The sequence below is a fragment of the Pseudopodoces humilis genome, chromosome 2 (genome assembly GCF_049639895.1).
Source record: "Pseudopodoces humilis isolate 2021_Gansu_Grassland_sample_001 chromosome 2, ASM4963989v1, whole genome shotgun sequence".
NCBI classification, from domain to species: domain Eukaryota; kingdom Metazoa; phylum Chordata; class Aves; order Passeriformes; family Paridae; genus Pseudopodoces; species Pseudopodoces humilis.
This window is the reverse complement of record NC_142201.1, coordinates 101,522,243-101,549,860: the sequence shown is the minus strand read 5'-3', so window position 1 is coordinate 101,549,860 and position 27,618 is coordinate 101,522,243. Positions and strand designations below refer to the sequence as shown.

General features: G+C 38.7%; 2 protein-coding genes across 8 annotated transcripts in view; one reads left to right on the top strand and one right to left on the bottom strand.

The window, feature by feature from the left end:
* Positions 1–22,170, bottom strand: part of GABPA (GA binding protein transcription factor subunit alpha) — a 30,417-nt gene extending 8,247 nt beyond the window's left edge. The window contains exons 1-9 of one of the 2 annotated variants that reach the window (XM_005524161.3): positions 22,032–22,170; positions 18,026–18,126; positions 14,861–15,005; positions 13,236–13,320; positions 8,648–8,893; positions 4,901–5,095; positions 4,096–4,152; positions 2,934–3,074; positions 1,438–1,630 (exon numbers count right to left, since the gene is read on the bottom strand). In XM_005524161.3, coding sequence (XP_005524218.1) covers positions 1,438–1,630; positions 2,934–3,074; positions 4,096–4,152; positions 4,901–5,095; positions 8,648–8,893; positions 13,236–13,320; positions 14,861–15,005; positions 18,026–18,102 — 1,139 coding nt within the window. In that variant the 5' untranslated portion in view covers positions 18,103–18,126; positions 22,032–22,170. The remainder of the gene's footprint in view (positions 1–1,437; positions 1,631–2,933; positions 3,075–4,095; positions 4,153–4,900; positions 5,096–8,647; positions 8,894–13,235; positions 13,321–14,860; positions 15,006–18,025; positions 18,127–22,031) is intronic. The other variant, XM_014253552.2, reaches the window with a different exon arrangement.
* On the top strand, positions 22,156–26,089 carry ATP5PF (ATP synthase peripheral stalk subunit F6). Of its 6 annotated transcripts, none has more exons than XM_014253554.2 (4): positions 22,156–22,346; positions 22,941–23,120; positions 24,352–24,476; positions 25,966–26,089. In XM_014253554.2, exons 2-4 carry the CDS (start codon positions 22,951–22,953, stop codon positions 25,992–25,994), a joined length of 324 nt encoding a protein of 107 aa, XP_014109029.1. In that variant the 5' UTR covers positions 22,156–22,346; positions 22,941–22,950; the 3' UTR covers positions 25,995–26,089. The 6 variants fall into 6 exon arrangements, with proteins under 6 accessions (XP_014109029.1, XP_014109028.1, XP_014109032.1 ...); XM_014253553.2 differs by having other exon boundaries at positions 22,156–22,388; XM_014253557.2 differs by having other exon boundaries at positions 22,268–22,418.
* Positions 26,090–27,618: the final 1,529 nt, after the last annotated feature.

Genomic DNA, 27,618 nt, shown 5'->3' with positions numbered 1-27,618 from the left:
ACTAAAGATCCAAAAAAGATCTAAAACAGGCAAAGGCTCCAACAGACTGAAACATAACACCTAAGGAAAAGCATGAGAGTCAGCATCTACTGTATGCTCTTGCTTTTAGTGACCTGAGGCTCAAGAACTCTTAGAAGTTGCATCTTTCAATACCTAAAATCATTAAAAATATTTATTTTTCATTAATTTTTCCACTTGTCTGTCAAACACATAAAATAATTCTGGTATCCACAATACTGTGCCTAAAGAAGTTCTAAGACAAACAAAATGGTATAGTATAGCTGTATATCTCGAGCCTGTCAAATGTTAATTAAATCCTCCCTAAAAGGGTAAAGAAAGATTATGATACTTTACCATAATTTCTTACAGAGGTATTTTTAAATAGAAGTTGATATTTTTATATAATGCTAGAGGAGTTTACTTCAAAAAAACCAACCATGCAAACAACACATATCCAAAAGTGAAAGTGCTAAGAAGTAAAACAAAGACATCATTCAAAATGCAATTTCACTCATACAAAAAGAATTTCTAAACCTGCTTGAATAATTTGCAGGATTAGGCAAAAACCATCTTGAAAACAAATCAAGACAAATATATTTAATGATATTACAATAAAAAGACCAGAAGTTCACTCTCAACAATTTCCAAGAACATGGATGAATTTTTAAAATATTCCAAAGACTAAAATAATCAGGGAAAAGCAGTCTAAAATTCTAAAATTGCATTCTTCCCCCTCCTCAAGTACCTCACCCACAGTGACTCAATAATACAAGTCCCTTTTACGTATGTCAAACTAAATGAAATGAAGACACTGAGACACTTCCATTTCTTCAGATCAGTGTGATGTTGGAATTGCAACCGTTGAAATATAGCTATCACGTGTATTTTTCTATTTAAGATCCACACAACAAGAACAATGAAATGAAACAATGAATATTTGAAGTTAGAAAAGGTTCTTACATACAGAGAACCACTACCAGTTAGAAGTAAATCTGCTTTATTCCATAACAAGAGAAAGAAGAACACGGACAGTAGAACATATAAAAAAGTTAATAATTCACATATTTCTGTATCCTTCACCAATAATCAATATTGTTTGGCATGCTACTAAAAGCATAAATATTGAAGATAAAAAAAAAGGAGGTATATTTCTGGAAGTGAGTGACCCAAATTAACAATCTTGAAAAAAGAAAATCTATTTTCAAGAAGTTATTCTACTAGCTTCTTTAAAAATGAAAAAAACCCCAACAAAACAAAGGCAAAAAGCCCAGCAAATACCTCTCCCCTAAGACCAGCAGGATTTCATTGCAAGAACCAGCTTCAGAAGATTTGGTTATGCCTTTACTAAAAAAGCTGCAAGTTTTGCATTATGTTAATTAAAAACGACGTAGCCAAATGAAAGCAAATCATACCCCATGAGTTCCTTAAGTTTCTTACCTCAAAGCCCGACTAAGCTTCTCATAGTTCATCGTGGGCTTGTTCTTGCGCTGTCCCCATTTCTGTGCAACCAGTTCAGGTTGATTCAATTTAAACTCTCCTTCATCGCCAACCCAAGAAATACAGTCCCGAGCATCTTTGTCAGTGAGAAGTTCTAATAAAAACTGCCACAGCTGGATCTGGCCATTGTTCCCTGTTAAAATAGGAATAACAAGTTTCACTTCAACTTGTCCTTTTTATGTTCCACTCATGGCTGAAAACCTGCCATCAACATATTAAAGCAGACCAGCAGTCTATATGATTGAAAGAAAACTTCCACTTAATTATTCCCTTCTAATGATTCTTTGGCAAACATTTCCCTGCAAAGTCTCAGTATCCATTTCTATTTAAAACATGTTGAATACAGGAAAAAAATTCATCAAGATTTCACATAAATCTTCCCCTAGAACTTAAAAAAACCCAACCCCCCAATATAATCACTTAGACACATACCTGTCTTTAAAATAGAATAGATTTAGCAAGAGCTGCTTATTCCTCTTCACACACATACATATGTGTAATAGAAGCTGTTCTTTTTAAAAAAAAATTGGTTTCAAATTTTCAACATGAAATATGAGAAACACAAAAGAAACCCCCAAACTTCAGCTTACATCAATGTAGCATCTTTCACATCCAATCGTTAAGATTTCCTTCTAACTCTAGTACCCACAGTTAAATTCCTGAATTCTCAACGAGATACAGGGAGACCTGATGACTAAAGACAGAAACACAGAGTATTCTTTGCTAATGTCAGCCGATAAAACCTTGGCCTTAAAATTCTGAGTGACATCATTAGAGGCCTTTTAACATAACTAAAATAAAAACTCAAGGAAGAAGTGAAGGAAGACTATAACAGAAAAATCCACAACATTAAAGAGAAGCAAAACAAAAATGACAGCAAGAAAAAAATAAAGAAATTAATAATCAAAGAGTACGTACAAATAACAATAATTCCAAAATTAAACTGCAGATTTAGTACGTTTTCCAGACATACATTCATTTAATTAGACAAGAAATAAGAAACTTTATAAATTTTGAAGTCAACAGATTGGGGAAAAACAGAGGAGGAGCAGAACAGACAATTCAAGTAGCAGCTAGGCTACTTTTTACAACATACAGTTTATTTTCTTCCCTTTTAGCAAATAGAAGTTAAAAGTTTAAATGCTATGCGGTGGTTTGAGATGACAGACTCTTAAGTGATGGGGAAATTTATGCATTTTATTTGCTGCAGGATGGAAAAACTGCAGCATCATGTTGACATGGTGCTTGTGTGAGCTGACCAACTTGCCAAGGCTGCCTGTGGTTACCAGATTTTTGTACCTAGGGCTCCCTTCACACCACATGGACTCCTACAAACATCACATTTGGAGTTACAAAGACATGTTTCATCAAACAGTAATTCAAATGAATGGGTCAGTGTTCAGTGCATTAGCATGTAAAAATGATGAAGGCAATACCTGTTCTGTTTCCAGGGGAACTCCTATCTTCCCCGGAGATCCTTGGAGATCTCTGTACTTTAGCTGCCTTTGCACTGCTGTTTATCACTTTGATGGTGGTTGGGGTAGCAGGCTGTACAGACGCTGGTATAATCTGCACAGCTGTAGAGCAGAGAATGTTAAAGAACATCAATTATAAATTGCTGGCACAGAAATAGGCATATTTTATTTATTATCATAACATCTAGAAGCTATTTTTTTTCCCTTTGCTAAAAATGTACACTGCATTAAGTCACAATGCTAAGTATAATTTAAAGACCTTTTTACCTCTTGCATGAAAACTGTAGTTTTAGACTAATTGCAGAAGTGTCACATCACAGATAAAACACCAGCTTTAGTTTATTGTATTACTATTACATGCTTCCACAAAAAGAACCCAAACTCTCTCAAGCCCTTGTTTTCATCTTCATGCTGTTCCCACATGATCTGCCTTAACGCCCTTTCCTCTACAGCCACCGCACAACCTCCATACCTGATACTCAAACAGCAAACACCTATTGCAATGGTGTAGGAGGGTGCAGATGCCCCACTCAAGCTGGCTTTAACTAGACACAACCACAGGATGTAATAAACAGTCTGTCTATTAAATATATAAGTCTTCTGAAAATTGGTGCATTTTAATAATTGATGACACTGCTTAGCTGGAAGAATGAGCTTCAAATAACTAGAAAGCTACTTTAATGTATTATTTTTAATATTGGTTTCTAAGCAAATCATCTCTTCCACTGAACCCTTCAGTTTTTTGAAACTCTTTTTTATTTTAAATTAATATTTAAATAGATCCATTCATTAATGCAGTATATAACCTCAAGCCCTGAAACAACTAAAAACCTCAAATATGTATCCTAGAGAGCTTACTTCAAGAAAGTGGAAAATCTACCATCCAAAATGAAAGTTGTAAATTTCCATAGTTCAAGTCAAACACTACCCTTCAGCCAAACAAAATGTAGAGAAACTCAATGTCATGTTTTGAAGTTTAAAGTATGTGTTCCTCCCTTCCCTAAGGAAAAATACCCTCCCAAGTGATTTCCTAAATGTTGTACTATCATACTGCTGAACCACAGTACTGTACTAAACCTACAAACAGTGAATTGTGTGAATTAATGCTGACAGAAGCACTTACGCTGATCAATTGTAACAGTTGCTATTTCTCCAGAGTGTTCTTGGCTAGCCAACACATCTACAAATTGGAAAAAAAACCCAGCAGTTTTATATTTAACCTGTGAATAATATGTCACCTGAAGATCAAAAACTTTCATATTTCATAGAGGAAAATAAATAAAAATTAGGTATCAGTCTGCAAGAGACATGTACAGTTCATGGTCTTACAAGTGGAGACCTTTAACATCTGTCATTCATTTTAGAACGATGTACATGGCAAATTTCCACAACCTTATGCATTCTCCATCCCCAAAAACCTTCAGGGATATTATGTAAATTAAGATAGAAATAGTTATTAGTCTGGCAAGTTACATTCAAGCATGGTACATCTGAAATGCACATATATGTTACTGTAGTATGCACATACAATGCATCACTTAGCAGTTGTATTGTGTACTAAGGATTTCACTTCCTGTGCTTAATAATCTCCACTTCTATATGACACATAAATGTACATTTACTAACTCTAAATAAATATTTAATTATAAAAATAACAAATTCAGCAGATGCACAAACTATGAAGCTTTATAAAAAACAAAGGTGGAATAATCATTTACTACTTTCTACCAGTTATGAGGTTTGATAAAAGACAGGCAGTCTGCAAGACAATGTTTCATGGCAGCAAACATTCTAATACTTCCTCTTATCTTGTATTGATACCCTCATTTTTACCCCCAACATTAAGTAAAGGAAAAATGACTGCTTATAATTGGTTTTATAGTTCAAGAAAGAAGTCTGAAAAAAACCCAAACAACTAACTGCCATACACTTTCGAAGAAGCTCAAGGTGGCTCCAGAGGATTTCTCCCCTTGGGACGCGCTGGAAGAAATCTTCTTGGCTGAAGTTGCAGAGGTCCCGCCCAGAAATGCTGAGTGCATTGAGATCAATGTCAGTCATGCTGAACTCCTTCATCACCCACACCACCCAGTGGAGCACCTGGTCTGTTGACCACTGAACTGGGTCTGAAAAAGATGGATGAAACTGCAAATCACCTCATCATACACTGCAAAGCTCCTCCTCAATTATATAATAACTTCCATAAGAGTAAAAGCACAACATCAAGAAGCAGAGTTACTGAGACCAAATCTGCCTGGAAAGTTGGTGACTGTGCTGGAAAATGGTGATGGAATGGTGTGGGATGGTGGGGTGACAGAAAAGGTGAAAGAGCAATTTTCTTCAGAGAAAGTTTTTATATCAGAACTATGCCTGACATATCTCAAACACAAAGAATTTTCTTCTTCCACAGGTCTTTAGCTTCAAAAAAAGAGTACTTTCTCTCACAGAAGGATACTCTTCAAAACTGTTCATCAGATTGTGATTACGACAAAATAATAAATTCTAAACTCATTCATATCATCTCAGTTTCTGCTGACAAAAACCACCACTGGACATGTCTGGTATGAATTAATTTTCTTCCCAGAAGCCACTATTGTGTTGTACTATAGGCTGGTGACCAAACCACTCTTAATAGTACATTGAGATGTTTTGTCTACTGCTGAGCAGCTCTTGCAGAAGCTGCAAAGATGTGGCTCAGCCCAACAAAGAGAACATAAACCACAAAACTAGCAAGAGAGTTTTGAACAGAACAATGGGCTTAAGTTGGCTGCAACTCATGTTCTCCTTCCTGGCCATTAGGGATGCCTAATCTCATGAGTATATTATAGACACCTGTACCAGTAATCCTGTTGGGATTGGGACTGTGCAATGTTCTGCAATTGCTCTATTCATCTATCTTACCTTTGTGCTGGGTTTTACTGAGCACATACAATGTACATACAATATACCTTGTACCTTGTACCATACAATGTACCTTGTATCACTCTACTAAACCATAAATCCCATATAACAGCAATGATTTTCAAGTAACTTTGATACTCAATATGACAGCCTCCACACATGGAATATCTAAAAGAACCTGGTCAGACTATTGCACTCCAATGCAAGGCCTTCAGTGTTTCTCATTCATCCACCCCAGTGAGTAGGCTAGGGGTGCATATGAAACTGAGGAGGGACAGCTGATCCCAGCTGACCAAAGGGATATTCCACACTACAGGGAATACTGAGCAACAGAGTTTTTTTGAAGTATCCCTTGCATAGAGCCTGGCTGAGCACTGGGCTGCTGGAGGCAAGTGATTGTTTCTGCATGACTTTTTCAGACAGAGCATAAATTTTTGAGATCTTAATGTTGTACATAATATATTAAAATATGCCAACAAGTAAGAACTAGTAACTAAAATAAGGACATCTACTTTTCACTGGAGCAGAGTGATAATGTATTTTTAAATTCTGATATTCCAATCAGATGTTATATTGACAATTTTCAAGATCCAAAATAAATAAAATTAAGAATTAAGAAAAATTAAGAATATTAAGAATTAAAGAAAGTAAAGTATCTAAACATTTATCTAGGAGCTACAAATTTAGTTTTGGTTAGCAAAGGACAGCTACATGGCATCATTTTTCACTAATGCTACCTAAAACAGTGCAATGTAATCCTGTGGCAGAAGACACACCATAAGGGGGTTGATCTACTAAATATCAGCAGCAGTGAACTTTCATCAAAAAGCTTCTAATTTGTTCTCATTGACAGAACACAATCTGCAAGGAAACAAACATAATTACTTTCTCTAACCACTTCTGTGGTTCCCAAGCTTTCTGCTGCTCTGTTTTCTGCATTTATTTCTCATAACAATTAGTATTTTCCTTCCTTCTAGGCACCAAATATTTGGATTCTAATAGAAGAAATACTTTTAACAGAAGAGTATTTATAATCTCTAATAAAACCCACCCAAAACATAACATAAAGAGAAAGCCACAACATTTTAAAGACCTGCTAAAAGCTAGTTTTCCATTTGCAGCAAAGCAGAGAAGTCTGTAAGAATGAAGACAAAGAACCACTACTTTTCTGGATGATTATTTATTGAATAGCCTTGACTCTTAACATCAACACATCCTGTCTTCTTGAAAAGACTGAAGAAATAATTTTGGGTTATAATGTTGAACCTAGGGCACTTTATTTCAGCCCAAGTACCTGTAATGTCTACTCAGAAAACATTTAAAGTGTTACTCTTTCTAGGAGTGTAATTTAGCACATTTTTTTGATATCAAGAGAACACTATTATTTGCAATCCATGGATCTCTGTCATAATGAACTAATACAGTTTTCCTAAAAAATCTGCACTCCTATGGCCCAAAGGTCATTAAACTTTTGAAGCCACAGTTGGGGGTTATAGGGTTTTCTTAAAGCATCAACATTATTAAAGTTTATTAAAAATACTATTCAACATAACAACATTGGCTTAAGTAATTTTCTTTAGAGAGCATGATGAAAATATTAGTCTGCTTCTGAAATCCCTCACTTTTTTTTTTTCAAACATTCTGCATCAAATCCCTGACCATCGACAGACATAACATGAGGAAAACTATTTTTTAAGTACTTACCAATTAGAAAACTAAAAAGCCATGAAAGAGACTTTGCTTTAGTTAGCAAAAATATACTCAAAATATAGGTGAGCTACATCCTGCAAAGACCTGTGACTTGACTGGAATTCTTAAACCCTTCCAAATATCCTCCTTGCCAAATATATTCAGTTTTACAGGTCTGCTCATATAGAACAGCTTCCTGAATATGCCTTGACAGTACATTTCTGCCAGTCATAAGAAGCAATTCAGCTGGATAATCTCACAAATATGATATAGGTCTACATCCCACAGTTCCAGTTCAATCTTAAACAGACATTCAGAGAATTTTTTTTAAGCTAACATTCAAAGAGCAACCTGCTAAGTAACAAATTAACTCAAAAAAAGATGATCATCCAGAATAATATTTATTTACAGTTTTAATCATCTTCCTCCAGTATGATGAAGGCCAGTACAGCTTCTCATACAAAATCTGATTTAAAGAGAATAGCCAGGATCCTCCAGTCCATGAACAATTTGTTTCAGGAACTTTACAGGCCCCATTACCAAGTACTGAGTCTTTTCAATTCCACACACAACCTGAAGAGCTTTATCACTAACACACGCATTTTTAAGGAGGGCAGGAAGAAAAGTGCTTTTTAAAAACTGCATTGACAAGGTAAGTTAGGGCAAGAAAGCACTCATTTAATGAAACTATTATGAGCATCCATTTTACTTGTTTTTTTGATTAGGTACTAAGAAAACATTCTTCCCTGTGGAGGTGGTGAGGCCCTGGCACAGTACCCAGAGAAGCTGTGGCTGCCCCATCCCTGGATGTGTTTGAGGCCAAGCTAGATGGTGCATGGAGCAACCTCATCTAGTCGAAGTTGTCCCTGCCAATGGCAAGGATTGGAACCAGATGGTCTTTAGGTTCCCTTCCAACCAAACCATTCCATGATTATATAATTCCATTATGCAGATTATTTGCATTGTACTAACCCATACCACAGGTTTCCTTCTCTGAGGTCCTTGAGCACCAACCCCACACAGAACACAATGGCCCAGCCCCCAGCTGAATACACCCATAGCTGTGCACTACATATGCACTATAATACCGTAAGGTATTCCAAGGCGCTCCTGCTCCTTCCGGTAGCCTTCCAGTGCTGCAGCCCATCGTGTCACTTGCTCAGACGTTTCATCTGAAATTGCTGCAATATGTTTTGTCCCATCCAAGGTTATCACTTGAGCTTCCTCAACAAGGTGAGCTTCAGCCTCTGCATGATGAGCATCTGGGTCAATCACAACCTCCACCGTCTCCACAGGCTTCACGATTTCCAGGATGTTCAACTTGGGCTCTATCCCTAAGCATGGAAACAACACAAAACTTAACGAGAGTAATGCAAATATGACAAAAACATTGTTTTAAAGCTTTCTGATTAGTAGGGTTAGCAAACTCAGGAAAGAAGCAGGACACAAAAGTGTCATCCAATTGCTGCGGGTGTCCTATATTACAATGACATACTCTATTAAGTATGCTTTAGTAACGTGAATAACAAAGCTGTCCCTCCTTCTTCCCCCAGTACTACAGCTTCCTGTTCTAGTTAAGTGATCTATTTCATGGATCTTGAACAGAATGTTCAACATGTGTGCATAAAGTACAAGTATTTTGGTCTGTAAGAAATATACCAAATAAAACCCCCAAAACAAATAGAAACAGCAAACTCCAAAAGGACCCCAGTATCCAGCTTCACTCCAACCCTAAGGCATTTCTTTCAGCCTTTACAATACTTCCCTGGTATCTCTGGGGTCTACACAAAGCACTTAACATTTTCTTTCAGTACTCCGCAGCAGGCAGTGTGTTAAACAGCAAGTTAAAAGAAAATTCTTCCCATTTTAGGCTTCATCAGCTATTCGTGTTTTGGCTTTATGTGTGCCATTTCAGATATTAGATCACAGAGCTAACAAGGTATGTCTGTATCCATTCTGCAGCAAGAAAGAACACATTCACTAATGCTTTGTATCACCACCCTCTCTGTTGTCTTCTGAGGTGTTTTGTCCAGATGGTGCCTCATCACATTTCTGACATTGTATAGAAGATTTTTCAAAATTATTTCAATTTTTGTGACATACAATTGTCATTATAATGCCAACAACCACGCTTATGTTAAGAGATTTTTATCAAACATATTTTCACATAAACAATCTTTACAATTCTATTTTATCATTAATTGGAAAACTTTGACTATGGTTAGGCTGATGAAAGTAGGATTCACAGAACATCATACAGCCAGAGTAATTTCAATATTCTGTACCATAAAGGTATTACTTTGTGTCCTTCCCGTCTAATCTACATTAAAGCACAGCATGAGATGGTTCTGCAGGTAACAGCCTTAAATGCTAAATCCAGAATCCAGTCACAGTTTGTAAGGGAAAACAAATGGAGTATGTACCTGTCTTACAAATAAGAAAAAATAAGTCTTTTTCAGACAAGTATTCCTCTAGATTTTAAAAGTCATTCAGCTTGAAAAAAATATTAGAAAGGGAACAAACATTACAAAGACACTGAGTACAAAATTCAGCAATGTGAAATTGAGGACGTGAAAATAAATGTTGACAACCAGTAAGTGGTTGATTAGATGAAGAAGCAAACAAGAAGAAAAAGCAAACAAGTATTTTCCTTAGGAGAGTGTTTTACCTAGGCCATGAAAAACTAACATGTACAACATATGCTCCTTCCAAAATCATATGAAAATGGGTAAGGGAAGCCACTAAGGGTCAAGACTCTATTTTTAATCTTCAAAAAATAAAGGAAAAAGCTTCTAGAGAGGTACAGTTCATTACTGCTCAACAAAGTAATTCACTGTGTGTCACAAAACTACATGTCAAAAAACTTCATGCTTTATTCACAATACAAACACAGAGATAAAAGCAATGCGTCTGTAGAGGAAACACTTTGTAAGTAAAATCGTGAATTAACAGTCTGCCATCTAACTTACTGCAACACTAGATCAACATTAATTCCCTGGGTTTGTCTGCATCTCTCCTCACATCTCTTCTCCCTTTACCTACTGCATAAGAGATGACAAGTCTTCCTCGGACAGCGCCCAAGTTGTGGAACACAATGCCACACACCCCAGAAGTATACACTGGTACAAGCAATACAAAGCTTCAGGACACGAGCCATCAAGACACATGTAGATGTTGACAGGACTGCCAACTGTCTGAAGGTAGAGGAATATACTGGGGTGATGACTACAGGCAGCCTGCTTGGTTTTACTCACCTTGAAATTTCTTGTATTAACCATAGCCAGAAACTGGACATTAGCATCTTTAATCCAATAAAGTGTCATTACACTTACTATTTGTTCTTCTACATACTAAAAATAACAAAAGCCTACTTATTTCAGAAATTATTATAGAAAAAACCACAAAATATCTTATTGTGGAGGTCTTCAAAACTAAAGCTTTATTCAAATTCTTTGACATACAGTGGAACATAGTTACCCACAGTTCCACAGATATACAAGAGGCCCAGTTCAGAGCAGTAGAGAACTGGGCTGCACTCAAAGCTGCTGCTCTCACAATGAAAGGAAAACCACATACACTGCCATTCCTCCAACCAGAGGAAATTAGTCAGGACAAGGCAGAGCACCATAAGGATCTTACTAGTAAAATGAAAAAATAGGAATGTTATTTTATCTGCTGTAGAATGAAATGCTATATAAGAACTACACTCAAGTTCAACTACAGAAGAGTGAAGCTCCATTTTCTAAACTGTTAGCTTAGTATGCAGACAAACACACTGTCTGTGAGAATGTAATACAAATAGGAAAAAATAAACAACTGAGTCCAAACACAAAAACCGTCTCTCTCTCGCTCATTAATCCTGACCTTGGGGGAAAAAAAACCAAAGAGACTTTTTAAACAACTCTAATTCACCTGTTGTCTTTGAATTTAAGGTCAGCTGATCAAAATGTGGTAGAACATTTGAACTGACAAAGCAGCTTTTCTTTCAAGAAAAAAAGAGTCCAATCCAAGCATCACTGATTACTCCTAGCTGAATTCTATACATTACACAAGTTAGGGAAAAATTAACATAAGTGAACTGAGAATCTCTCAAAACCTCATTCATGCAAGTAAAACATGAGGATGGAGTAAGAAGCCGTTTTATCCCATCTGGTTCAAAGGGGTACTGTGGTCAAGAGCAACAAGTCCATTATTCTGTTAGTGATCTAAATATCTTCCTTCTACTTAAATGTATGCTATTTGTTTTCTAATATTTTGCCCTGCCATATTTTACATGCTTTCAACAAACAGATTTCTTATGAGTTGCTCAAGTATCAAGGCCTGAAAAACAACACTGAAGAGTGTTCCAAAGTGACACAGAAGTACTTTAATATTCAAATGTTTCTTTTAAGATGGGAGGAGGGGAGAGGGAGGGAGAGAGAGGAGAGAAGGTGTGATGGGGGCAGGGAGCAAGAAGCTCCTTGTGCTATGTGATCATGAACCTCAGTTTTACATAAAAGAGAAGAAAACAAAACACAGGATGATAGCAAAGATATTAATCACTCACACCCTTTTGAAAATGGAAGTCTGAGCACTGAATACTGGAAGTGACTAGGCATGAATTAAGAGCATGAATTAATATTCTAGTTCCCTGAAGGATATTTCCATTCTATTTTATAAGCAGAAAGGTAGTGCACTTCCCATTACATATGGGGAACTGAGGACGCAATCTAGCACTAGTCACATGACACTCAGCATTAAGTACAAATTGTGTCTTACCAAAGACTGTTAATACAAAGCAGCACAGTCTTCAGTCTAATTGACAATGAAGCCACAAGGAAACAAGAAGTACCCCCCAAATTTTGCTCATTTGCTTTGCTGATGTAACTCAAAACAGATAACTAATCTACTCCTGAATGAATCTGTCCCTGTTTAAAAATCCAGGAATAAATACCTGTAGCTGTTCCCACAGCCCAATATGTACATTGCCTTTAGAGAGTGGTGGCTGTCCTTCCACTCAAGACATATGGAGGGGCAAAGCAGAAAACTAGGACAAAAAGCAAAACAATGAAGCTGCTAGTTCCTGAGAATTTGACAAGGGGAAATCCTGTCATACCAGATAACACAAATAAAAACTATGCCTCAACAAATCCATACCAAACTGGTTAATGTTCCTCTGACACAACAATTTATTTTGACTTCTCATCCAAAGAAAAAATAGACAGTGATCCTGATAAGGATTTTCAATTAGTTACACTTACCTTCAAATTGTAATTGTTCCTAAAGCATACAAGCTCACTTGCCTCACAGGAATGAAACTGTCACCTACCTTCACAACAATCTTTTGCCTGTGTCAATACTTTGTCTGATATGATTACCTACTCAGCCTTGAGGAAAACCTCATAATGCAATGGACACTAGTCAAGGAAGAGTTGTTTGGGTTCTGGATTTGTGTTTGATTTTGTTACTTATAAAAATGATATGAAATTCCTTTAAAAAACATTTCAAATAGTACTAGTCCATGACATTTAATTTTACTACTTAGAACTACAGTACACAATGAAAAAGACATTCTGAAACTCTGTGACCATTCATTGATTTTCTCAATTTTACAGCTAGGAATAGGAGATTAGGTTTGCTCACAAGTATTCCTGCAGTATTAGTTTGTCTGTACAACAGACAAATGTAACTACTTACCTTGCCTAGATATTACTTGCACACTGAGTTGCACTGTTCCATCTGTTTTCACTCCTTGATCAAAAAGGCTTCTATCTGGGTCCAGCTTGATAATAGCATTAAAAATTAAAAAATTAAAAAGATGTATTAGTCTCATAGTTATAATACATTTATTTTCCTTTAAACTTTAGAAACACTTGATGCCTGCAGAAAATTTTCCAAAGAAGTGTGCAATTATTTTTAGTACCGTGTAAACACAGTACACAACAGAAAAAAATCTAATCATATTTGAAACTTGCCACTCTGTTCTGTTTAAGATATTTTCACCTGCAGAAACATTTTCTGACCTAAAAGAAGCAATGCAATACAGGGAGGAACCTTCACGATCTGAAAACTATCTAGACTTCCTTCTCTGAGTTTTTAACACCTTCATATAAATTCTTATCTTATAACAATATTCTCCTGTTGTTTCTGGAAAAGCCACAAATGTCTGATTCTAACTTCAAATAAAACATGTAGCTAAATGAAAAGCAAATCAGTTATACTGTCTAACATGTGGCAATGCCTGTAAAAATGGGGGGGATTTCTTGAGTAATGCTTTGCTACCTCTATACCTCAATAATAAAGAAACCTTCTCATTTAGATTCAAAAGAAGATTAGATTTATGAAGTTCCAGCAGCAACAAATGACATGGGCTACCTCAAGAGAAAGTAGTATGGTCATCGCCCTCCTTCTTCTTCCACTTGCAAGGTGGTTTAACTCACAGGAACTCCAAGAATATTTTGATTGTATTCACATTGAACTAGTGTGTATATATTAAACGGTCTGATGATAATGAACCTGACGTGCAATTAAACTCTTAACTGTAGTTAATCCACATGAATTCCAGACAATGGAAAAAAGAGAAAATTCTCTGTTGTCCCGGGGTGACTTTATGATGCTTGTATCCCCAGTTGTCTGTTATGTTTATGCTGGATATTAAGTTCTGTACCTTTAAGACTCATTCTGAGAGGGAACAGGGGGAAAAGAAGAAGTGTGCAGTTTGTTTTCAGAAACTGCACTCACTCCCGCACATCCTTCTCTGGACTGTTATTGTCTGCAGCAAGGACACCAGGAGAAAGCTCTCCTTTCCTTTTTAGGTAGTTTTTGAGCTAGCTGAGTCAGAGAAGTTCTCCAGACTGTGTTTTGGGTTTTTGTTTTGTTTTGTTTTGGTTTTGTTTTGTTTTGTTTTTTTCTCTTTTTCTTGGAACTGTTTAAACCTGGACTAAAAACCCATAAAATCACCAGGAACCCACACCAGGCACACCAGGGCCCAGGACACGGTATTTTCAGTGCTGCAGGGACCGATAAGAGACTGGGCAAGCTACAACCCATGGCAAGGACTTTCTAAATTTGCCATCTCTTCAGAATAGCAAGAGATTTTATTGTTCAATATTATTCATTCTTTATGCTTGTGAACACCTTGCTTGTTGAATGAACAGTTTCTTTCACTTTTCTCTAAGGAAATCTTCTTCCCGAACCAGATGGGGGAGAAGCCACTCGAATTTGCTTTCTAGAGGGATCCCTTTTGGAGGTTTCCTCCCAAAATTTGCCCTAAACTAGGACATCTATTATGAAGTTAAATCTTTCATAATCTTTCAATTTACCTGGATATCTTGCAGACAAATCTCGTGTGCATCCAGGGAACACTGCAGTCTGGGTTCCAGCAACTTCTTAAGATTTCCAATGGGTTCACTGATGTCAATAGCCTGACTCACAAATTCTGCAGTGGTGTAGGTTTGCTCGACAATGCTTAAATAGCAAATTAATATAATAAATCATTACCTACAAGTTAATAGAGCAGGTATAGGAAAGCTTAATAAAAGTTAGAAGTAAACTAGATAAAAAGTAATACTGACTCTGAAATCTTAATACAATGCGGTATTAGTTTTAGTACTGTTTGTTTGAGTAGACCAAATTAAATTGGCTCTCATTAATTCTTCAGTGTAACTCTTTTTTCACCCTGTCACCACTAAAAAGCTCAGGTAAACACCAAGATTCAGATCACCTTTTTCAAGAGAGTAAGCCATGGTTAGCATATTATATATTGTTAACTTGCACGTAGAGTAAACCAATTTTATTTGCTTTGCCTGGACTGTATTTAAAAGATACTCAAATTAAAAGCAAACACAGAAACTTAACAGACAGGGAAAATAGAAGGAAAAAGATACATTCACACATAGCAACTTTTCATGTCTTCTCACCAGTCAGCACAAGAATAACAAGCTAACAAATAAAAGGGACAACCAGAAGGAAGTACAGCAACATGGAGCCTTGAAGGAACTATTAGTCACATGACATGGCTGTCCCACACTACAACAATGACAGTATTGGCAAAGGTATTCAGAAATGTCATTGTTATGGTACTCATGTCATAACAATGACCGTACACAGTTGGGCTCTCTTCATTTACACAGGAGGAAACCAGAATGTACACAGATATAGTCTGTAAGCGGTAAAAATGCAAAAGGAACTTAGAACAATAAGAAACCAGTAAGTGGTTTTGAATCGACTCTCCAGAGCAGGTTCGTAAAGAGTCGTTAACCTAACCAGCCTTAGTTCTTTCTACCTGTCAGAGACTGAGATGTTACGGTTTGTGGCTTAAACATCTTTATGACTAACTTTTGCCTATTATAGTAAAAGTGGGTAACAAGAGCTGCATGAAGACCACTGCAGTCTGAATGGGCTTCCTGACCAAGGCCTTTGACTGCAAGTTAATAGAGATAAGATAAAATGACCCAAGTCTGGGTTGAGGAAAAAGAATAAGCCCAGCACCCCTTTGGGGTGGAGGCCACAGCCCCAGGTTTTTCCCTGCCAGGCTCCCACAGATCCCTACACCAAAGAGGGGAAGGAGGAAAGGTTTTATGTGTGCGGCATAGCCTCTGGCCAGATGTAGTGAATGCCCATCCTCCACTGGGCAGACTGGCCCAGCTGTGGGGCCTCCCACCCCTGGAAGGCCAAATCATTGTGAGGGACAACAGAGGGGGTGTCGTGGCCCATCAAAGGCTGCCCCCAAAGGGGTCCCCAGACCCTGCACCAGAGCACTGCATGTGCAGATACTACATGATGCAACAGATCCACAGTCTTGCAAAGGACAGTGTCAAACGTGCCCCACTCTGGGAGGTACTTGTGTGCTCCCACCTGCCCAAATGTATATTAATCCATTGGATTCTATACTTTTCTCACCACCAAGAAGACCAGATGCAGGAAAGCAACGAGATATTGCTGGGACCCTTGGAAGGGCGATATGCTTCTACTTAGTATTTGTCACTTTCCCTGACCCCACTCATCCATCTTTTTTTCTATTTCTCTTTTTCTATTTCTTTTTTTCTTTCTTTTCTCTTTCTTTCTCTTTACCTCTTTTAGTATTAACTAAAATATATAATTTTTTTGGTATCAACATCTAGCCTCATTTGGTTTTAATCAAGTTTTTGGATATATTTCACACCTTCTGGGTTTGATCTGCTTTATTCACAGAGAATTAGTTTTCTTTGCTCAGACTGGATAGCAACACTATACTACACATTAGTGAAAATTACAAGGGAAGCATTGGAAACTAAAAATCCAGGCTGAGGTAATTAAATCAGAGGGTATCTGTTGGAATCCAGAATAAAAGTCCCTCTAAGTCCCCCAGAGAGAGAAAAGAATTGAAAGATATTAAACCACATAGATATGAAGTAAGAGTGTAGGTTTTAGTTTTAAGTAAGTTAATATAGCTTAAATGCCTTAAGAGTCTGTGTTAGCTAGAGAAAAGTGTTACTACCCTGTTTAAAGTTCAGTGATAATAACCTTCACAGATTCAACTTAGCTCCAGACATAATGAAAATATAGCTTACATGTCTAGATAGAACAGATAGAACTATATACATAAATAGATAATGTCCTGTACGTAGGATTTAGGTAAGGCTAGCACAGCTTTCGTGAATTAAGAACTAAGCTTAGATTGGCACAGAAAGTTTTGTTTTAGAATTATGTTTTTAGCTGGTTGGATGATTGATGAATTTAATCCCCTGTATTGGGATACACACACACACACCCAAAGAAGAATAGATGCACCATCATCATCACCATGAAGAACTACTGCAACTGCTTCTGAGGCCCAGAACTCCACGCCAAGAAGCTGCTGCCCATAACACTAGGACTTTGTACCAAAGAGCTGCTGCTCAGAATTCAGCTTTATGCCAAAGCTTTTAGCAAGGACTCTAATGCTCTGAACTCTCTGCCTTCGAGACTGATGCTTTTATACAATAAATGTCTTTCTAGCAACCAACAACTACTCATGTTTTCTTGAGACCCACTAATCCTCTCTTGAATCCCCACTGAATTGTCAACAGGTATCCTACTTCAGCATTTACAGTTTCAATGGCCCCAGCAACAGTATCGTTGATAACCAGCATCATTTCTGCACTGTTAAAAATCAATCATCCTGCATAAATCCTGTGTAACAGTAAAGCAAATGACTGGAGATACAGAAAGGTTGATCTCAATTATAGAAGGATCGACAGAAGCTGAAAGGTTTGCAGCACACACACAGACATACTAATACAGACATAAAAATGGGAAAAGTAAAGTGCTAATAACTTAGCAAAAGAGAACCAAAACTGTTTGGGATTTAGATAACTAAGGCTGAGAAATATGACAGCACTATACTGATTTCCTATAGTGACTACATTTCAGCTTCTGGAAAACTGCCATTTAATTAGATAAGAAACAGAAAAACTAATTAGTTAATTAATTGCCCAAGGATCCCAAAAATCAAAGACAGTACATACCTTTCTTCAGTGCACTCCTGTTTCTCAGTTCCATCAATTTCAATTTCTATCAGCTCCTCTGCCTCTCTCTTAGTCATGGCTGCAATGTCTTAAGAACAGAGCTATGAACAGAAAAGAATTTTTTGTGTAAGTCACAGACCAACACTAGGCAATGTTTTGTGTCCTATCACACAATTTTTTTAATCAAATACCAGAATAGCCTTTTAAAGCAAAGAATTAATCTAAAAAAATATATATCCAAAAGCTAATACAGATTTCACAAAATATATTACTATACCTGTCCTCAAACAAATGTTCTAGAAGCAAACATGTAACTATTAAGACATTTGCACAGAGCCCAAAGTCTGATTCTCTTGGAGGCACCCAAATCTATGGATTTTTTTTGTTGTTGCTACAGGCCACCTACAGTAAAGCACATCTGAAAATTCAAACTACCTTCCTAGCACAGCTGAAAGATGCTTATAAATTTAAGCAGCATTTTACATGAAATGCTGCAAGAGGCAGTTAGGGAGAAGATCTATGATTTCTTCATAGGTAAATAGTCAACAACAAAGTGCTTGTCAGCTATCCCATCTTTCCACTCATGCCTCCCACAGGTGAATGGTTGATGACATGAGCACCATAAACATAGCTTGTGAAGTCCCAAACTGAAGCAGGACACTAGTAATGAAAAGAAAAGCTATTCTGTGACGACATTCTCACTAACACTGCCGATTTTCATGCCCTGTAGAACAGTGTTGGGAACGTATTCCCAGTCCGCTAGGAATGTATCAGGAAATAAAGAATTACAGCATTTGGTCTGTAAAGACATAGCTGGTCTGGTATTACTATTTTTCACTAACCAGCACATATGCCGTAACTATGAAATATGAATGATAAAACCCTGGCCCAATTATATTAACAGTTTACAATAACTAACATCATGAACTCATTTCAAAAGAAGCAGGAAGTAGAAATACAGAGGAAGAAAAAAAAAAAAACCACTGGAAAAAAAGCGACTACTACCTAAATATCCAAAATTAGAGGAGGTCACCAAGATTTCTATCCTGGAATCATCCTTTCCTAGGTACTACTCTATCCCAAACCCAACTGTTAGCAAGAATATCTACTGAAGACAAGATAACAAGAATACATATTAATCTTTAAAACTTCTAGAAGTAATAGTAACCACCTATGTTTTACAGCTGCTACATAAACTGCCTAAAGAAATTCAAACTACTCATCATCTCCTTCAGAAACTATTTTTTAAGATCAGTTGTGAAGAAATCAAGTGCTGCATGTGGTTCATTTTGAAAGAAGCTACCAAGGTTAGGAAGTAAAACGTCACCTTATCAATATCTTATCACTAGAAGCAAACCCAGAACCTGTTCACAGATCTGGCTTTGTGAAAATCTCCAAAGAGCCAGTGTAGTGTCCACTGAATAGGGCACCAGAAGTCCAATTCCTTTATCACTTAATCTTGCCTGTTATTCTCATGATAAATATAAAAGACTGAAACACAACTTGAGAAGAATGCAGACAGGCTTAATTATCTGAATGCACTGACATCCACATGGTTACAGGTGATCTGTCAGACTGTTAAAAAATATTTCAAAACTGAGATTTGAGCAATGTCTCTTACTGAAAACTCCCAAAGAATCAAACTGGTATGATAAAAAAGGGGTGAATGTCTTTTCTGTATTAGCAATCAGATTGAAAACACAAAACAACGGTAAATTGTCTTTTTTTTTGTGATGGAGTTTACCAGGAAGGTCACAAAGGGGTTAGGCTGGAATTTATGTTCTTTGACATAATTTTATGTTATTTACTGAGAAAACAGTGCAAACTTACAGAAAGAACTGACCATCTTGACAGGTTTCTGGCAGAAAATATTCAATACAGCTAAATGCAGAGTGATGCAAAGTGAGAAAATACTACTGCCCATAGTAACCTCACAGAATTAGGTAAGGCATTTAGAAGTCCCTACGGACTGGACTCCAAACTGGCACCTGGACTAGTAACTGTTCACTCTCTCTTCAAAGGCAGTTCATGGTTGAATCTCTTAGGCTTTGCTGTATTTTTGGATCCCTGGAGGGGCAGGAAAGAGGAACCAAGGCACAAAGAGCAAGGTGCACAAAGAGAAGTACACAAAGAGGAAGAAAGATGGCTCCCCTGAGCACAGATACAAAGAAAGGAGACAGGTATGAAGAATAACACCATAATGTAAACACATAAAATCATTGAAGTTCATAGAAGCCTAAAGGGGAAAATTATTCAGTCTTCCCTATACTAGCATAAAGAGACTTCTTACAATTTAAACTTTCACATGAAGTCTAGCTGTTTGTTCGTACAGGATTATGCAGTTTGAAAGTGAACATAAGCTCAGATGGGACTGAGCTGCCTCACCCTTGCCTGAAGGCTACTGAGAGACAAGAAGACTCAAAGAGCGTGGTTTGCCTGGAGGAGTGTGGCTGGAACACTAGAACAGCAGCATTTGTTCAATGGAGCATAAAAACTGTGCTTGATTCCTGGAAGGTTCAGCTTACTGATTTCTGCTTGTTTCTACTTTTTCCTTCAACCTAACACACCCTAAGACTTACCTGTTAGCCAGGAAGAAATCTGGCCTCCACTAACATACAAGAAGGCACCTATCAAGAGAACCTTCTTCCCTCACAGCTACTGGAGAGCACAGCCCAGTGCTTCTCCAGTATCTTTTACAGTAAGGAGAGTAATCCCTTTGCTCTGTTTAAGATCTGTCTTTTCCCTAGAACACAAGGAGTTAAGCAAGGAATGAGCCCGCCATGAAATGGGCACAAACTCTCTGAGTAGAATGATGTTTGCTATCCAAACTGTGGTAACTGTGAAATAGGTTCCAGTTCTGGAGCTCATACACATAATCAGCTGATACTGAAGCCCACTCACTGGAGTTATCTGTGCCCCAGAGAAGCTCTGGTGTCCTATCCATCTGTATTATCCAAATTATAAATATCACCACAAAGCATGTAAGAAAGCAGATAGCCTGTCCTTTACAGATCAGCTCTTACAAATCATGAGCCAGTTCAGTTTTATGATGGAGATAGTGGAGCACTGAACAGGGTGGGGGAAAATCACACCCAATATAATGTGTTTAACTTCCCTATCAAGAGCCTGCAGTGAGAAAATAAAGCCAAAATGGGAGCTGTAGCTGTGCAGCATGTACCTGGCCGAACACTGGGAAGCAAACTATGCAAGATCATGGGATCAATTACTTTGAAAAAGACCTTCGAGACCATCAGGACTGAACACCACGTCAGCTATACCATGACACTAATTGCCACATCCAGTCTCTCCTTTAACGTCTCCAGGGATGGTGATTCCACCACCCCCCTGGGCTGCCTGTTCCAAATCACGCTTTCAGTGACGAAATTTCTCTTAATGTCCAACCTAAACCTCCCCTGGCACGTCTTAAGGCTTATTACTGGTTTGCAGAGGAGCAGAGCCCGACCCCCACCCGGCTGCAACCTCCTGTCTGGGAATTGTAAAGAGAAATGGGGTCCTCCCCGGGCCTCCTTTTCCCCGGGATAAGTCCCCCTCAGCTCCTCCTCGTCAGACTTGTGCTCCAGACCCTTTCCCAGCTCCGCTGCCTTTCTCTCGACTCGCTCCAGCCCCTCGAAGTCCTTCTTGGAAAGAGGGGCCCAGAACTGGAGGGGCTTACTCGAGGGGCTTCTCACCACTGCAAGGGGAAAACCACAAGACGCCGCATCGTCTTACGCTTTCACTTTTTTTTTTTTTTTTTTTTTTCCACAAAACAAGGATTTTACAAGCGGGGATAAGTTTTTACGCGCCGGGGAGGCCTCGCAAGCTCCGGAGCGGGAGCGCTCGGTCCTTGGTACCGGGGGCCTTTCCCTGCGACAGCCGAGGCGCCACCTCTCCGAGGGCCCCGCTTCCCGCGGCGCCTCCGTGTCGTTGTTTGAACCCGAAACGGAAATGGGATGGCAGAGCCGCCGGGAGAGAAACGGAAACAAAACACGGGCCGGGCCGCGCTCACCCGTCGCCACCGTCCGTCCGTCCGTCCGTCCGTCCGCCCGCCGCACCGACACGTCCCGCCGTCCGTCCGCGTCCGGGAACTCCCCCAGCTCCGGGTCCAGGACTGGCTCCGGGAGCGGGTCCAGGAGCGGGCTGCGCCGAGATCGGGGCGGCGCGCAGGCCCAGCGCGGGGAAAGCCCGCAACACCGCCGCGCCCCCACACGAACTACGACTCCCGGCGGCCCCCGCGCGGGAACTACGGCTCCCGGCAGTTCCAGCGGCTCCGGAAAGCCTCAAGCCCTTTCCTCTCACTCGGAAGTGGCTCTGTGCGGGCACGGTGTGTGCTGGGCGATCCCGGGGCTCTCCCGCGCTTCTCCAGGTCCCGGCGGGCGCTAAGCGGGGCCGAACGGTGTGTGGGGATGGGGGAGCCCCGGGTGTGCGCTGGGGGTGGGGGGTGATTCCCGGCGCGCACCACGAGGGCGGCGGGGCCGAGCGGAAGCGGTGGTGAGGCCAAGGTGACTCCGGGGACCTTTGCTGGGTTGGAACTGTTACCTTATATTCTACTTAAACAACGCGAAGAGCTGAATACAGCGTTTGTCTGGGTTGTTCTTTCGTGGTTCTGTACCGAGCGGGCCACGGAGCTGCACCCGTGGGATCACGGTACCCTGAGGTTCAGTGGGTGGTTGAATTTCCCCTCCCCTCCGTGCTGTTTTAAATAACCTTTAAATACCTCTCTGCTTTAAATTTAGCTCCAAAGTACGTTTTTATTTTTTCTTTAAATATTTATCTTAATAATATCTTAATAAATCTATTTTAAATAGTTTTCTGGTTTCAGCTCCAAGTTATTTTTTTTTCCTGCCTTTCATATGCATTTATATCGCTGTGACTAATTCATTGCTCCTTCTTTGGTGTTTTGTTAATGGTTAAGCAGCAGTGCCATCATGATCCTGCGACAGATCTTGCGGCTTTCCTCCCTTTTCCACTCTGCTGTGTCCATTCACTTGCGCAGGAACATTGGGCTCTCTGCGATTGTCTTCAACAAGACAAAAGAACTCGACCCGGTTCAGAAGCTCTTCTTAGACAAGATCAGAGAGTACAACACAAAGAGCAAGTAAGTAAAGGAAACTGTCTTAAGGAGGGTGTTGATGACAAAAAGCGAAAATCTGTTGATTTTGACATAAAAACATCAGACATTAAGTGTTTGATTTATGACAATTTGATAGTTTTGTAGGCTAGTCTGTAAATATTCAAGGTGTGTTTCTCTGCAACACTTAGTGATGGTTTCACTAGTGGGAAAGCTTATTCCTTTATATCTAATAGAAAATACCAATTGTTTTTGGGTAGGTAAGGCACACAGTTAAGGTCTCTTACACACTGCATGAATGTATTGGTATGTTAATTTTTACCCATATACATGCTCTGTAAATAGGGCGAAAAAAGCCAAACAAATCCTTTCTTTTCTTTTTTTTCAGCTGGGGAAAACAGTTATTATGTAGTCTTGTTTCCAGAAGCTGAATGGAAATAGCCTCCAAAAGCAATTGAGAATTAATGGAATTAACCAGGATGGTTCAATTAACATCTTCAGTTAATAAGCAGTTCCTTCAAATGGAATCTTAGATTCTTGTAATGTTTGAATGAACTACTGACCAGGAAACTAAAATTTTAGTAATTCTGTGTAATTTATTCTTGGGAAGTATTCCTGGGAAGGAATTAAGACACTTCTTAGCTCTACTGGTGGAAGATGTGTGTATCCTTACCTGCAAACGCGTCTGTGTAGGGAGGCAGATATTTGGTGGTTTTACCAATTCTAAGCGTGGATCCTGTGCTGGTACAACTGAGTGCTGGCAATCTAAAGAGTTACTATTTTAGTTATCTGATGTTTGAATCCCAAGAAGCTCCCTTAGTGGTGGGAGTTTTTTGCTTCTTCAGCATTCCAAATGCATTTCCCTGGCAAGAATTGTTAAGCTTTACTAACTGGGATAACTAATTCAGAGATAGAAGAGGTGAAAATCACAGTTTTGTTAGGAATTCACACCTGGAACAAACAAAACTAAAAGCCCTGAGAACCTGCATACCCATCAGTGTTTTTGCCTCATAAGACCATCTTTTGTCTCAAAAGGCTTGGATTTTCATAGCAGAAAACCTTTACTTTACCCTGAAAATCTTGTTTATATGTAAGGTAAGGAGGCCCTAAGGCGTGATATCTTGAGTTTTGGAAATACTTTATTTCATTTGGTTGGTTGTTGAAAATGTTTTAATTCATAAGTGGGCTTGAAAATGTAGAATTTTCCACATGAAATGTTAGAACTGAGTTGTTGATGACAACTTTTAATGTTTATTAGGCAAGCTGGAGGGCCTGTTGATGCAGGACCTGACTTTCAAAAAGATATGAATGAATCCCTTGCAAGACTTCAACGGGCATATGGTGAGGGAGATCTCACCAAGTTTCCGGAATTTAAGTTTGAGGGTGAGTTATCTTACACTTTTGCATAGTTCACATCTGTTTCCACATGACTTCTAGTTAGATCGTTTGCCTTTTTTGGCAGAGATGTGATCTTCCTTATACTAATGATTAACAAAACTTGAACTCAGATCAGGCTATCTTAATTGTCCTTCAGACACCCTAAAGAAAGAGCTCAAATAGAAATAGCCTCAGGTCTGTATTTTTCTCATCTTGCCAAAGAGATTAGCAGACTATAATGTGAATATCAGTTAGTCTTAACATCATCCAAAGTGACTTTTTTGATTTTGTGAACTCCTCTGGAAAGCCACTGATTTCAGAAAATTAACATAGGACTTAACTTTCTTACTTACAAATGTTTTGTGGCTAAATTATATTAAACCTTTTTCTTCAGGTATTTGGATATGACTTTTGTTTAACTGCTCTAAGTTTGTTCAGCTTGGAAGAGAAAGGGCACAACATAAGGCTTGGTTGGTATCTGGCAGCCAGCCAAGGCCAAGCCACCATAGTCAGTAAGTTGTAGTTCTGATCAGACTGTCTGGGAATTCTAATTTAGACTAGGAACACACCTGAAAATGTTTTGGGTTTTGATAATACTTCAGTTGGGTAAAGTTGGTGTCAGGTTGCACCAACAGAGTACCTGTAAAGTAGGATCTATATTTTTTCTTTTTTCATTTTTCCACTATTTTAGGGATGTAGTTTCTCTATATTCAGTTTTATTTCTGTGTCATATGTGAAACAATGCATATTTAAATTTTACTTGTTTTCGTAAGGAAAAAGAATTTGTGTGACCATAGGAATAGAGCAAAGCACAGACACAACATGACTATGTTCTTTTGCCACTGTTGCCTATCCTTGATCTAATTTCATTTAGGTTTCAAATTGTAATTATATATGTAATTATATGGGTAGGAACTTCAGTTTTTTCACCTTAGGGATGCTTGCTATAAACTGAGCCCTGCTTCTCAGACTTTGTACTAAAGACAACAGGCATTAGTAGCCCAGGTGCCCAAAGCCCTAACCTTTGTGAGCTTGTACCTCTGACATCAAGAACTCCTTGGTCAATGTTTGCATGTGGAGAGTATTTAGTTGAGTTGAAATTGTCTGCTTCTCTCTGTTAATATACACTGATAATACATTAAAGAAGGGGAGAGAAGAGCTTGATTACTTGTTCTTGTATCAGAGCTATGGTGGAAATACTCTGGTTGACTTCTTCAGTTTCTCTGCTGTCAGGTGTTGCTAAAAGCTGTTTTGGCAGAATATTACTGAGGCTTAGCCTTTATATATATTCCTGCAAGGTGAAAAAGACCTGTCTCCAGCCTAGTTACTGTTTACTGCTGCCCACATTTAATCGGTAAGTGGGTGCATAGACTGCAATTTACTGCTTTACCCAATGTAATGGTTAGTTTTCTTTGAATTACAAATTAATTGTGGTGTTTGAAGATGATATAAAAAGAGACTAATACGAATTTTCTCTCTCCCATTCCTCCTGTAGAGCCCAAGTTTGAGGAGACTCCAAAGTGATCTCTGCAGCTTGTACACCGAACAGCAGTGTACAGCCATGGAGTTGCTGAACATGGCACCAGTTGTAATTTAATAAATGTAGTGCTTCAGTTTGATTTCAGTGGTGTGAAGAAGCTCTTAATTGCATGGTGAGCATAGCTAGCTGTGATCATCAATTCTTACATGACAGAGGCAGCTGAGTAGTGCTGCTTAATGTTAACTGCAAAACTCCTTTGTGTACTATGTTTTAATGCTTACATATTATAACACTCATAATGATATACCAGGAAGGAACTACTTGTTCTATTGAGTTTATCCAAAAGGCTTCTGCAGAAAAAAAACTCCATGAACCTTAAGTCTGTAGCAAATCCCTACAGTAGTGATGGAGCCTGCACAGCTGAAAGCATAGGCACGAACGCCCAAATTCTACACTGCATCAATTAACACAAAGGTGATGAAGTTAATCTTCCAGAAGAAACTGAAATCTGCTAAAGAGGTTGTAAGGTGTGAATTTCTGTGACTGAACTATTGACAAAAACACTTAAGCTTCTGAGGAGCTATTTGTTTATAATAATTGCTATCTGAGAAAATACATAAACACTTCAACAGTTTGAGTCTACATACTACAGTTTGAATTGTATTGACATGATTTTTCTTCAGAATGAAACTACATATGCAGTCTACAGAGAGGGAGATTTCCACATTAGACACTGAAACACTGCTTGAGCTTTAATTGCAGGAAGATTTATTTTGTCAGCATAGTGAGTTTACTTCTGCACAGCTACACACTTTGGAAGTGTATCAGATTTGCCAAAATCGTCTCTTGAGTCCTAGTAAACCAGAATTGCAGGAGAAATTGAGCCCTTGACAATGGTTGAAACGCAAGTAGTGAGGTCATCTATGAAATTTATTTGAATAGATTGTTCCAAGCTGCAAGAGTGAATCTTGTACTGCTGCATGTACATATGAACAAAATGAGAAGCTTTCACACAGAACTAAATTGAACATACAAGCTAATTTGTAAGTTTTTTGGGGGTTATTTTTTTTGAAATGCCATTAAGCTAGGTTGACTAAATATTGGCAGTTTCTGTTTTCAGCGTGTAAGACATTGAAACAATATTTACAGAGCAGAGGTCAAAAGATCTCTTGGTGTTGTGGTTTAACCCCAGCTGGCAACTAAGCATCTCACAGCCTCTGGCTCACTCCCTGTCCCCTCCCCCTACGGTAGGGAAGGGAATTAGAAAAAAAACTCATGGGTTGAGATAAAGCAGTTAAATAATTGAACCAAAGTAATAGTAAGGGAAAGAGAGAGGAGAAAACCTGAGAAGCGCAAGTGATGCACAGCCCAAGTGCTCCTCACCATTTCCTGACTGATGCCCAGCCTGTTCCCTAGCAGCAAATGGCCCCTCCAAACCAACTTCCCCTCATTTTATATACTGAGCATGATGTTCTTTATCACTTTGGCCAGTTCAGTCACAGTCCTGGCCCTCTTCCCTCATGGATTGAACACCTCACTGGCAGAGCATCAGACACTGAAAAGTGTTTGACTCGGGGTAAGTACTGCTGAGCTACAACTGAAACTGTGTTACTGACATTCTCATACCAATTGAAAAAAACCAGCTTTGTACCAGCTACTAGGAAGAAA